Source organism: Sorex araneus, chromosome 7 (genome assembly GCF_027595985.1).
Source record: "Sorex araneus isolate mSorAra2 chromosome 7, mSorAra2.pri, whole genome shotgun sequence".
Lineage (NCBI taxonomy): Eukaryota > Metazoa > Chordata > Mammalia > Eulipotyphla > Soricidae > Sorex > Sorex araneus.
The window spans coordinates 27,034,284-27,047,791 of record NC_073308.1 but is presented as its reverse complement, the minus strand read 5'-3'; the positions used below and the strand labels follow the sequence as shown (position 1 = coordinate 27,047,791).

At 50.3% G+C, this 13,508-nt stretch overlaps 1 protein-coding gene across 1 annotated transcript in view; it reads right to left on the bottom strand.

The window, feature by feature from the left end:
• Positions 1-10,622: 10,622 nt before the first annotated feature.
• RO60 (Ro60, Y RNA binding protein) overlaps positions 10,623-13,508 on the bottom strand; it is a 29,819-nt gene continuing 26,933 nt past the window's right edge. The window contains exons 7-9 of the mRNA XM_004619917.3: positions 12,690-12,803; positions 12,300-12,446; positions 10,623-11,971 (exon numbers count right to left, since the gene is read on the bottom strand). Coding sequence (XP_004619974.1) covers positions 11,819-11,971; positions 12,300-12,446; positions 12,690-12,803 — 414 coding nt within the window. The 3' untranslated portion in view covers positions 10,623-11,818. The remainder of the gene's footprint in view (positions 11,972-12,299; positions 12,447-12,689; positions 12,804-13,508) is intronic.

The window sequence follows — 13,508 nt, the reverse complement described above, 5'->3', positions numbered from 1 at the left end:
CCCCACGTGTGCTTCCTTTTGGACCCGGCTGTGGAAGGAGCATGATGGAGGGGCCCGAGGGAGCGCCCTCGGACCCCAAGCAGCCCACTGAACTAATTCCGGCATGGGACCAGAGACCCCACGGCGTGCTGAAGCTGTGGGACCCGGGCATCCCCCAATTCTTCTAACCTGTCTCTCTCTCAACTCCTCCCTCTTGAGCACAGCGCAGGGGCCGCGGTCTTCCTGAGCGCAAAACGGAGTCGCCGATTCAGCCAAAACAGGACGTGAGCGCGCTTGCGGGAGTCCCCAGGGGGCGGGGGCGGCGACCCCCGCCCACCGCAGTTAGATACTTAAACCCACCTCCCCCACGTGTGCTTCCTTTTGGACCCGGCTGTGGAAGGAGCATGATGGAGGGGCCCGAGGGAGCGCCCTCGGACCCCAAGCAGCCCACTGAACTAATTCCGGCATGGGACCAGAGACCCCACGGCGTGCTGAAGCTGTGGGACCCGGGCATCCCCCAATTCTTTTAACCTGTCTCTCTCTCAACTCCTCCCTCTTGAGCACAGCGCAGGGGCCGCGGTCTTCCTGAGCGCAAAACGGAGTCGCCGATTCAGCCAAAACAGGACGTGAGCGCGCTTGCGGGAGTCCCCAGGGGGCGGGGGCGGCGACCCCCGCCCACCGCAGTTAGATACTTAAACCCACCTCCCCCACGTGTGCTTCCTTTTGGACCCGGCTGTGGAAGGAGCATGATGGAGGGGCCCGAGGGAGCGCCCTCGGACCCCAAGCAGCCCACTGAACTAATTCCGGCATGGGACCAGAGACCCCACGGCGTGCTGAAGCTGTGGGACCCGGGCATCCCCCAATTCTTCTAACCTGTCTCTCTCTCAACTCCTCCCTCTTGAGCACAGCGCAGGGGCCGCGGTCTTCCTGAGCGCAAAACGGAGTCGCCGATTCAGCCAAAACAGGACGTGAGCGCGCTTGCGGGAGTCCCCAGGGGGCGGGGGCGGCGACCCCCGCCCACCGCAGTTAGATACTTAAACCCACCTCCCCCACGTGTGCTTCCTTTTGGACCCGGCTGTGGAAGGAGCATGATGGAGGGGCCCGAGGGAGCGCCCTCGGACCCCAAGCAGCCCACTGAACTAATTCCGGCATGGGACCAGAGACCCCACGGCGTGCTGAAGCTGTGGGACCCGGGCATCCCCCAATTCTTCTAACCTGTCTCTCTCTCAACTCCTCCCTCTTGAGCACAGCGCAGGGGCCGCGGTCTTCCTGAGCGCAAAACGGAGTCGCCGATTCAGCCAAAACAGGACGTGAGCGCGCTTGCGGGAGTCCCCAGGGGGCGGGGGCGGCGACCCCCGCCCACCGCAGTTAGATACTTAAACCCACCTCCCCCACGTGTGCTTCCTTTTGGACCCGGCTGTGGAAGGAGCATGATGGAGGGGCCCGAGGGAGCGCCCTCGGACCCCAAGCAGCCCACTGAACTAATTCCGGCATGGGACCAGAGACCCCACGGCGTGCTGAAGCTGTGGGACCCGGGCATCCCCCAATTCTTTTAACCTGTCTCTCTCTCAACTCCTCCCTCTTGAGCACAGCGCAGGGGCCGCGGTTTTCCTGAGCGCAAAACGGAGTCGCCGATTCAGCCAAAACAGGACGTGAGCGCGCTTGCGGGAGTCCCCAGGGGGCGGGGGCGGCGACCCCCGCCCACCGCAGTTAGATACTTAAACCCACCTCCCCCACGTGTGCTTCCTTTTGGACCCGGCTGTGGAAGGAGCATGATGGAGGGGCCCGAGGGAGCGCCCTCGGACCCCAAGCAGCCCACTGAACTAATTCCGGCATGGGACCAGAGACCCCACGGCGTGCTGAAGCTGTGGGACCCGGGCATCCCCCAATTCTTCTAACCTGTCTCTCTCTCAACTCCTCCCTCTTGAGCACAGCGCAGGGGCCGCGGTCTTCCTGAGCGCAAAACGGAGTCGCCGATTCAGCCAAAACAGGACGTGAGCGCGCTTGCGGGAGTCCCCAGGGGGCGGGGGCGGCGACCCCCGCCCACCGCAGTTAGATACTTAAACCCACCTCCCCCACGTGTGCTTCCTTTTGGACCCGGCTGTGGAAGGAGCATGATGGAGGGGCCCGAGGGAGCGCCCTCGGACCCCAAGCAGCCCACTGAACTAATTCCGGCATGGGACCAGAGACCCCACGGCGTGCTGAAGCTGTGGGACCCGGGCATCCCCCAATTCTTTTAACCTGTCTCTCTCTCAACTCCTCCCTCTTGAGCACAGCGCAGGGGCCGCGGTCTTCCTGAGCGCAAAACGGAGTCGCCGATTCAGCCAAAACAGGACGTGAGCGCGCTTGCGGGAGTCCCCAGGGGGCGGGGGCGGCGACCCCCGCCCACCGCAGTTAGATACTTAAACCCACCTCCCCCACGTGTGCTTCCTTTTGGACCCGGCTGTGGAAGGAGCATGATGGAGGGGCCCGAGGGAGCGCCCTCGGACCCCAAGCAGCCCACTGAACTAATTCCGGCATGGGACCAGAGACCCCACGGCGTGCTGAAGCTGTGGGACCCGGGCATCCCCCAATTCTTCTAACCTGTCTCTCTCTCAACTCCTCCCTCTTGAGCACAGCGCAGGGGCCGCGGTCTTCCTGAGCGCAAAACGGAGTCGCCGATTCAGCCAAAACAGGACGTGAGCGCGCTTGCGGGAGTCCCCAGGGGGCGGGGGCGGCGACCCCCGCCCACCGCAGTTAGATACTTAAACCCACCTCCCCCACGTGTGCTTCCTTTTGGACCCGGCTGTGGAAGGAGCATGATGGAGGGGCCCGAGGGAGCGCCCTCGGACCCCAAGCAGCCCACTGAACTAATTCCGGCATGGGACCAGAGACCCCACGGCGTGCTGAAGCTGTGGGACCCGGGCATCCCCCAATTCTTTTAACCTGTCTCTCTCTCAACTCCTCCCTCTTGAGCACAGCGCAGGGGCCGCGGTCTTCCTGAGCGCAAAACGGAGTCGCCGATTCAGCCAAAACAGGACGTGAGCGCGCTTGCGGGAGTCCCCAGGGGGCGGGGGCGGCGACCCCCGCCCACCGCAGTTAGATACTTAAACCCACCTCCCCCACGTGTGCTTCCTTTTGGACCCGGCTGTGGAAGGAGCATGATGGAGGGGCCCGAGGGAGCGCCCTCGGACCCCAAGCAGCCCACTGAACTAATTCCGGCATGGGACCAGAGACCCCACGGCGTGCTGAAGCTGTGGGACCCGGGCATCCCCCAATTCTTCTAACCTGTCTCTCTCTCAACTCCTCCCTCTTGAGCACAGCGCAGGGGCCGCGGTCTTCCTGAGCGCAAAACGGAGTCGCCGATTCAGCCAAAACAGGACGTGAGCGCGCTTGCGGGAGTCCCCAGGGGGCGGGGGCGGCGACCCCCGCCCACCGCAGTTAGATACTTAAACCCACCTCCCCCACGTGTGCTTCCTTTTGGACCCGGCTGTGGAAGGAGCATGATGGAGGGGCCCGAGGGAGCGCCCTCGGACCCCAAGCAGCCCACTGAACTAATTCCGGCATGGGACCAGAGACCCCACGGCGTGCTGAAGCTGTGGGACCCGGGCATCCCCCAATTCTTTTAACCTGTCTCTCTCTCAACTCCTCCCTCTTGAGCACAGCGCAGGGGCCGCGGTCTTCCTGAGCGCAAAACGGAGTCGCCGATTCAGCCAAAACAGGACGTGAGCGCGCTTGCGGGAGTCCCCAGGGGGCGGGGGCGGCGACCCCCGCCCACCGCAGTTAGATACTTAAACCCACCTCCCCCACGTGTGCTTCCTTTTGGACCCGGCTGTGGAAGGAGCATGATGGAGGGGCCCGAGGGAGCGCCCTCGGACCCCAAGCAGCCCACTGAACTAATTCCGGCATGGGACCAGAGACCCCACGGCGTGCTGAAGCTGTGGGACCCGGGCATCCCCCAATTCTTCTAACCTGTCTCTCTCTCAACTCCTCCCTCTTGAGCACAGCGCAGGGGCCGCGGTCTTCCTGAGCGCAAAACGGAGTCGCCGATTCAGCCAAAACAGGACGTGAGCGCGCTTGCGGGAGTCCCCAGGGGGCGGGGGCGGCGACCCCCGCCCACCGCAGTTAGATACTTAAACCCACCTCCCCCACGTGTGCTTCCTTTTGGACCCGGCTGTGGAAGGAGCATGATGGAGGGGCCCGAGGGAGCGCCCTCGGACCCCAAGCAGCCCACTGAACTAATTCCGGCATGGGACCAGAGACCCCACGGCGTGCTGAAGCTGTGGGACCCGGGCATCCCCCAATTCTTTTAACCTGTCTCTCTCTCAACTCCTCCCTCTTGAGCACAGCGCAGGGGCCGCGGTCTTCCTGAGCGCAAAACGGAGTCGCCGATTCAGCCAAAACAGGACGTGAGCGCGCTTGCGGGAGTCCCCAGGGGGCGGGGGCGGCGACCCCCGCCCACCGCAGTTAGATACTTAAACCCACCTCCCCCACGTGTGCTTCCTTTTGGACCCGGCTGTGGAAGGAGCATGATGGAGGGGCCCGAGGGAGCGCCCTCGGACCCCAAGCAGCCCACTGAACTAATTCCGGCATGGGACCAGAGACCCCACGGCGTGCTGAAGCTGTGGGACCCGGGCATCCCCCAATTCTTCTAACCTGTCTCTCTCTCAACTCCTCCCTCTTGAGCACAGCGCAGGGGCCGCGGTCTTCCTGAGCGCAAAACGGAGTCGCCGATTCAGCCAAAACAGGACGTGAGCGCGCTTGCGGGAGTCCCCAGGGGGCGGGGGCGGCGACCCCCGCCCACCGCAGTTAGATACTTAAACCCACCTCCCCCACGTGTGCTTCCTTTTGGACCCGGCTGTGGAAGGAGCATGATGGAGGGGCCCGAGGGAGCGCCCTCGGACCCCAAGCAGCCCACTGAACTAATTCCGGCATGGGACCAGAGACCCCACGGCGTGCTGAAGCTGTGGGACCCGGGCATCCCCCAATTCTTCTAACCTGTCTCTCTCTCAACTCCTCCCTCTTGAGCACAGCGCAGGGGCCGCGGTCTTCCTGAGCGCAAAACGGAGTCGCCGATTCAGCCAAAACAGGACGTGAGCGCGCTTGCGGGAGTCCCCAGGGGGCGGGGGCGGCGACCCCCGCCCACCGCAGTTAGATACTTAAACCCACCTCCCCCACGTGTGCTTCCTTTTGGACCCGGCTGTGGAAGGAGCATGATGGAGGGGCCCGAGGGAGCGCCCTCGGACCCCAAGCAGCCCACTGAACTAATTCCGGCATGGGACCAGAGACCCCACGGCGTGCTGAAGCTGTGGGACCCGGGCATCCCCCAATTCTTCTAACCTGTCTCTCTCTCAACTCCTCCCTCTTGAGCACAGCGCAGGGGCCGCGGTCTTCCTGAGCGCAAAACGGAGTCGCCGATTCAGCCAAAACAGGACGTGAGCGCGCTTGCGGGAGTCCCCAGGGGGCGGGGGCGGCGACCCCCGCCCACCGCAGTTAGATACTTAAACCCACCTCCCCCACGTGTGCTTCCTTTTGGACCCGGCTGTGGAAGGAGCATGATGGAGGGGCCCGAGGGAGCGCCCTCGGACCCCAAGCAGCCCACTGAACTAATTCCGGCATGGGACCAGAGACCCCACGGCGTGCTGAAGCTGTGGGACCCGGGCATCCCCCAATTCTTCTAACCTGTCTCTCTCTCAACTCCTCCCTCTTGAGCACAGCGCAGGGGCCGCGGTCTTCCTGAGCGCAAAACGGAGTCGCCGATTCAGCCAAAACAGGACGTGAGCGCGCTTGCGGGAGTCCCCAGGGGGCGGGGGCGGCGACCCCCGCCCACCGCAGTTAGATACTTAAACCCACCTCCCCCACGTGTGCTTCCTTTTGGACCCGGCTGTGGAAGGAGCATGATGGAGGGGCCCGAGGGAGCGCCCTCGGACCCCAAGCAGCCCACTGAACTAATTCCGGCATGGGACCAGAGACCCCACGGCGTGCTGAAGCTGTGGGACCCGGGCATCCCCCAATTCTTTTAACCTGTCTCTCTCTCAACTCCTCCCTCTTGAGCACAGCGCAGGGGCCGCGGTCTTCCTGAGCGCAAAACGGAGTCGCCGATTCAGCCAAAACAGGACGTGAGCGCGCTTGCGGGAGTCCCCAGGGGGCGGGGGCGGCGACCCCCGCCCACCGCAGTTAGATACTTAAACCCACCTCCCCCACGTGTGCTTCCTTTTGGACCCGGCTGTGGAAGGAGCATGATGGAGGGGCCCGAGGGAGCGCCCTCGGACCCCAAGCAGCCCACTGAACTAATTCCGGCATGGGACCAGAGACCCCACGGCGTGCTGAAGCTGTGGGACCCGGGCATCCCCCAATTCTTCTAACCTGTCTCTCTCTCAACTCCTCCCTCTTGAGCACAGCGCAGGGGCCGCGGTCTTCCTGAGCGCAAAACGGAGTCGCCGATTCAGCCAAAACAGGACGTGAGCGCGCTTGCGGGAGTCCCCAGGGGGCGGGGGCGGCGACCCCCGCCCACCGCAGTTAGATACTTAAACCCACCTCCCCCACGTGTGCTTCCTTTTGGACCCGGCTGTGGAAGGAGCATGATGGAGGGGCCCGAGGGAGCGCCCTCGGACCCCAAGCAGCCCACTGAACTAATTCCGGCATGGGACCAGAGACCCCACGGCGTGCTGAAGCTGTGGGACCCGGGCATCCCCCAATTCTTTTAACCTGTCTCTCTCTCAACTCCTCCCTCTTGAGCACAGCGCAGGGGCCGCGGTCTTCCTGAGCGCAAAACGGAGACGCCGAGCCTCTCTCTAGGTTTCTCCATTTTATGAGCACCATAAAAGGGTAAAAGTTTATAGTGATGTTATTTCTGGTTGTACTTTCCCTGGACTTTATACAGAAACCCAAAACCGCGCGGCCGCTGCCGCGGCCGCGCGACTTAATGTCATCTTAGTATGAGCAATATGTAATGGTTCCTTTCTAATGGGGCGGACTTTTGTGGGAGATCCTAATAGTAAGTCTGTTGCTGAAATATTGAAGGCAATCAAACTGGTAGCCATCTCACTAGACTGAACTAAGCTATATCCCCACGCCGGCTGAGAAGAAATTTTCTTCTTTCTCGGGAAGAAACGCGGTGTGTCATCAACTACAGTGTGATGTCCATTAAGCAAACAGTCCTGGTGGCGTGGGAATGGGATATTAGGGGAAAAATTATGTACAAGGAACAGCGGGACGCTGGTGGAATCTCGAGCCGGAGCCGACACCAGCGCAAGACCGTCGGTTCCAGAGACTGCTTGCAGATACTCTACAAGTCTATCAACTAAGCCAGAGCCCCACGCCTGCTGATGACGGGAAATAACCATCCTTTTCGGTTTTTTTTTTCCCTTGTCAGGCAGCGTGGCGATTACTAAAACAGGCGTGAACTCGGTGGCGCGGGGCAAGGGGGAAAAAGAAAAACTATGTAACAAACAGCGGGACTTAATATCTCTATATTCTTAGCAATGGAGAACTATCAAATGCCTCCTTGGCAATAGGACTGCTTTTCTTTTTTGGGGGAAACCCCAACAACGGTAGTGAGTTGTGTGTTGAAACATGGAATGTAATCGAAATAAGGCGTAAACGAAGTGAAACATATCATGTGCAAGGGTTGGGACTGGGGAGGTGGGAGGGGGCGGCAGGTATACTGGGGGGGTTGGTGATGGAAGATGGGCACTGGTGAAGTGAAGGGTGTTTGAGAACTGTATAACCGACATAACCCTGAGAACTATGTAACCCTCCACATGGTGATTCAATAAAAAAAAAAAAAAAAAAAAAAAAAAAAGAGATTAAGAAATAAATAATAGCAAAAATATCAAAGCAAAATACTAAAGCCCACAGTTAGTAGGATTCATGTTACAATCCTACATCCTCCCCTCCCCTGACCCCTTCTCCCTTGTGCACGATTACATTGAGGCATGAAGTGTTTCTAGAGGGGATGCTGCCTTAAAAAAAAACACCTCAAGGAGACTGAGCCATAGTACAGTGGACCGGGTTCCTGGGTTCGATCCCTGGTACCCCATATGCTGCCCAGAGCCCCGCCAGGAATGAACCCTGAGTGCTGAGTACCACTGGGTGTGGCCCCAAACCCAAATCAAACAAAACCACCCAAACCCATGGTATGTAAGAATTTTAAATTTTTGATTACCGGCTGGAAGGGCAGCACTTTACTCTCAAGAAACATGTACTTCTCGGTATATAATAGCTTAAAGTCAAATCCAACAAGAGAGCACAATAAGAGGATTTTTTACTGTGTTTTCAATGTTTCTCAACTGGAAAAATCCTCAAATTTATTCAGGAATTTTACTTTAAATTAAAAAAGAAAAGCTGCAAAAAAGATCTTATATCTGCAAAACTTTAAAAAATGAGAGGGAAAGCCCTGTTAAAGTTGGTCCACCCAAAGGGATCTAAGATTTTATTTTTTTGCTTTTTGGGTCACACCTGGTGATGCTCAGGGATTACTCCTAGTGGTGCTCGGGGGACCATATGGGATGCTGGGAATCAAACTCGGGTTGGCTGCGTGCAAGGCAAACTCCCTACCCACTGTGCTATCACTCCAGTCCCTTGATTTTTATTCTTGATCAAAATATAGTAATTTCTTAAAAAAAAAGTAACTTCTTAATATTTACTATCACTATAACATTTTCTTCCATTTTTTTCACTCAAAATGCATGCTTTAAAAAATTAATGAGCCTATTTTTGTAATCCTTTGTTTTTCAAAATATATATCCTCTTGGTTAGGGTATTTTTAATGGACAAATTTCTAACCTGTATTTAAAATTCTCCCAATTTAAACTTTTATACTGATAATAAATCACTGATTCTCCTAAGATCAAATGCATCAGATAATTCCAATCACTGGTATCTTCCTCACTAATATTTTCCCCACAAAATTACTGAATTACACACAGTAGTGTTAATTAATGGAACCTGCAAAAAATTTTAACCAATATGAATTTTCAAGATGAGTTTCATTTTTACAATCATAACTATATCCTGAAAATATTTACATATTTCTAGGAAATAGATATTCTTCCTTAGAATTGCTTTGAAAAGCACTACTTCCCTAAAAACTAATGTAACAGTAACTCTAGAAGTAATTCAGAAAATAAAACTTGTTTATTTTGAGAATATTTTATTCATAATGAGGTAAAGTTTGTTTTTTTCTATCAAGCTAGGTTGTATTAAAACACAGGAATTATTAAAACATTAGTTGTGCTTGAGGATTACTGTTAATTACAAAACTGTAGCTGTGTATAATTTGATTTTCTAATTCTAAAGGAATCATGTATATAAATTACTTCCCAGTATTAAATTTACTTCCCCCTCTCTCGCATGACTGTAAGCCTACAAAATCAACATCCTTTGATTCTGTGGGGGGAATGAGTACTGGAATGAGAGAAAGCAACCCAAGATTTCTAGATTTAGTACTTGAAAGTCAGACACTCTAGGGTTTCACATTCCCTACCCCAAAATGAAGAAAATTAAGCTTTGAATGTCATGTTTTCATCCAGCTCTAAAATTGTAGGATTTGATAATAGTGTTCGGTGGTAGCTTAGTGTTCATTTCCTAAGTCCTAATTCATTTAAGCTACTTATCTAAATAGTTCAAAAAGGGGCACAGCTAATGTCATTTCTCTGATGGATTTAATTTTAGCTTGTGGATAAATCTGAGCATATAATATAGGCATTACTTAATGGCTGGAAATAAACTTTCAAACTACTCTCCTCCTAACAATTCTATGGAGAATACAAAAATTTTAAAAAAGTTTTCTCTTGTGTTCCAGGGACTCAATCCAGGGACTCATACATCTAAATCACTGAACCACATTTCTGATCATGGACTCTAACTTTTAATTTTAAAAGATCTTGGGTTTATTGAAAGTAATTCAAGAGCTACTACAGGACCCCCCTTTTTTTTTTCTGTTGCTGTTTCATTTGCTGAGCTATATACCGCAATGCTCAGGGGTTACTTCTGGCTCTGCACTCAGGGACTCATATGGTCCTCCTGGTGATACTCTGGGATATCTGGGATGCTGGGGATACAATCCGGGTTGGCTGCATGCAAGACAAGCACCCAGACCTCTGTTTTATTTCTCTAGCCCCCTATTATAAAATCTTATTAGGTCCTTTTTACTTCTATTCAGTTATATATTCAGTCTGAAATATATATTCAACCTGAATATATAACTGAATATGTAACTCCAAAGCTTCAAGTATTAAAACATGACATCAGAAGCAGTGCTACCAACTGCCATGAAAGAATACCAGAGCTAGTTTTAATGTCAAGTAAGTTCAAAAGGAACATTTTCTTACCATTTTCTTCCAAATGTCAAATTTTCCATGAAACAATACAACACCTACATAAATCTAACACTAGCAATGTCCTCCTTTCCCACCAAAACACAAAATCCCTAATCCTTGGGATGTGAAAACTGTAATTTACAAGTCTGACTTCATGGATCAGGAATAAGGGTTTTCTAAATACCTAATAAAACCTTAATACTTCAAGAACAGCATGTAAAAATTGAAGTCATAGAAGTTATCTTAGACAAACATGATACATTTATGAGCAAAGATCGTGGCATTCTAACAATTAAACCTCCCCACAAAGAAGGGATGTATTTGCTCAAGAAAAGAATGCACTTTAGTGAAATGAAAAGGATGTTTAATATACACACAAAATAGAAAAAGTTTCTTACAGATGGTTAGATCATAACGCTATTCAAAAATTGTCTTTCAAACCTGAAAGACCTAGCTACCTTTATTATTTTTATGAAAAGGTTTTGCCATAAAATGAATGAACAAAGGGATAGAAGGTCATCGACATGTTTACAATTAGAAAATACCTAAAATGCATTTACAACCAGCTAAAAAAGTTAAAAGTAATTAGAACAATATTTAAAGAAAGGAAAGGCTAATCTGGTTATAGTTGAGATTTCAATGGTCATACTTGCAGATTATGAGTAGGGAATCCAGTACTTGAAATATGATGCTGTTTTTATTTTAAGAATGTGTGGAAGGAAGTGAAAGTATTTGTATTGTTAAAATTTAAAGGAAATTAAGTCACACCCCTCACTCATATCAGTGAAATACATGAAAAGATACAAAGAAGCAAACCAAGTAGTCTTCCTCTGCTGCCATAAACTTTAGTGTCTCCTTTGGGGGTGGCCATTAAATTTTCTGATTAATGGTAATTATTCTACAAGTATAAACAGAAATGTCAAAAACAAAATCTTTGTTTTTGCTGAATGAGAAAGCAATTATTTATGAGCTCTTAGAAAAGTCTTAAAGGGATTTCCAAAACGCATTCATAATTTAGTTTTTTTTTTTTAAACCCCCTCAGTATAAAAGTTTACAGATGAATTTCATATTCCATCACAGTTACATGGTCCAGTGCATTTCAGAGTATTTGGATATTATCAAAGCTGTCCTTTCCCAAGGCGAACACTGAAGAGAGCTTTCAATCCCTCCTAAAATAAGTGACATGATAAGAACTACTTACACTTTTGGCTCTCACCTCTTTTACATACAAATGCGATTACTCACCACGGGAAAAAATTTGGGCTTTACAGTGTCTTATTACTAAGAAGCTCTCTGTGAGACAGTGTCTTCTGAAGCTATTTCCCAAGAGCTTATTTAGTAGAAAGAGCCTTGGGCTTATCTTAGCTTTCCTTCTTCCCATTCCCTGCCATTTTTGGTAAGGTGAAGCCTCCTGTTATATGTAAGTATACTATACCATCATATCATTTTTTCATTGGATTAAGATTGGGAAGTAGCTGCATGTTTTTCTCGAGATCACTGATGGCAATGGACCTCTTCGATCATGCTGGTGCGTATGACTAAATCAAATCTAATGTGAAATTCCGAATGACATCCAGAGCTCCAATATCAAAGCCACACATATCCAGCATGCCTCTATCATCAGGGTCTGCGATGGTAAAGCCATTTGATGTCATTCCACAAACAATCAATTTAGCTGGAATATCCATTTTCTGTAGGAAAAGATAAGAATACATATGAAATAAAAGCAAACAACTTCCCAAGTTGAAACACTTAGAATTCTATCACAGGTCCCAAGAGATGGTTCAAAGTGCTTATAAGATATCTTTATTCTTACAAAAACCTGTATTCAAAGGCTGTTCTTGGTTATACACAGAACTGAAATGGTTGAAATAAGTTATCAAGGAAGGCAATTATGACAGTTCTTATTTCATCCCTATACCAGGTCAGAATTAGGCTCAGCAACATTTTTTAAAACAAAGGGGCTTTGAGAATTGAGTTTTACTTGGGGGCAAAAGGGGCTCTCAGGACTTGTTTTACCTTGCGATATTCCTTCAGAGCGACAGCGGGATGCACCTTCCCAGCGTAAGTCTCATTATCTGTGAATATAATGAAGACATCCGCAGCTGTATTTGTCTTCTGGGCCCAGAGCATGGGAAGAGAGCAATCGGTTCCACCTGCCGGAATCTAACTCAGAAAACAGAGAAAATAAAAGGAAGTGTCTACTTTCCAAACCAAGATATCAGAAAAACTTACTTTTTTAATATGATTACTTCGAAAGCCAAGTATTAGGCTTTCCCAAGAGTTGTATATTTTCCACTATGCTTATGAGGAAGTTGAGACAAAAGCCTATTTCTCACAAGTTGTTGTACATATCAATAGAAAATTATTGCCTGATGCATATTAAGATACAGAATGATAGCTTCTTACCTGATTCATTGTCATTAAAACCTGTTGTAAAGTCATATCTACAGTCACCGGGCAAGGTACCATTTCATCTGAAAAAGCAACTATGTAAGAATCTCTTTCTGTTCGTGTAACAACCTGGAAAATTGAAGGGTAGTAACTGTCAGCAGATTTGTAGGAAATACAAATTCTCAAAGTCTGTAAGACATTGTCTTAAAATTTTTTTTTTCTAAATGTCTTCAGTGTTTTCAAATTATATCATTACACTAGTGTAATTTTCAAAATACTTCTATAAATTGTTACAAAGAAACTGGATTTAACAAGAAGGAAGCAAACAGACTACATTAGTCCCAGATTACCTGTGAGAATATATTCTAGCAGGTGTCTGAAACATGCATACTGGTGTGTATACAGAAAATAAACTGTCTTCTATACACACAGACCTGTGACTTTTGAGCAAAGGGGGACTATTTATACATAGACATATCCTCATTTTAGTGAATAAGGAATGAAGTCACAGATGAGAAGCTAACAATTTGCTTCTCATTTCATTTACTTGCTATTCATTGAGAAGCTACAAATCTTCAGAATCAATGTTCCCTGATCTGTTAACTTCTTTATTATCTGACTGATCTGTAAGCATTATCCTCGTCTCAAAGATACTATTAATATTTGATCTTTTGTTGTAAAAATACATTTTATTGTGACTATTCTTTAAGCATGCTTTTAAAAAATTTATTTTTAACTATTTTTGGACTATACTGGGCTGTGCTCAGGCCTTAGTCCTGGCTTTGCACTCAGGAATCACTTCTGGTGGGCTTGGGAGAGACCACAATGGGATGC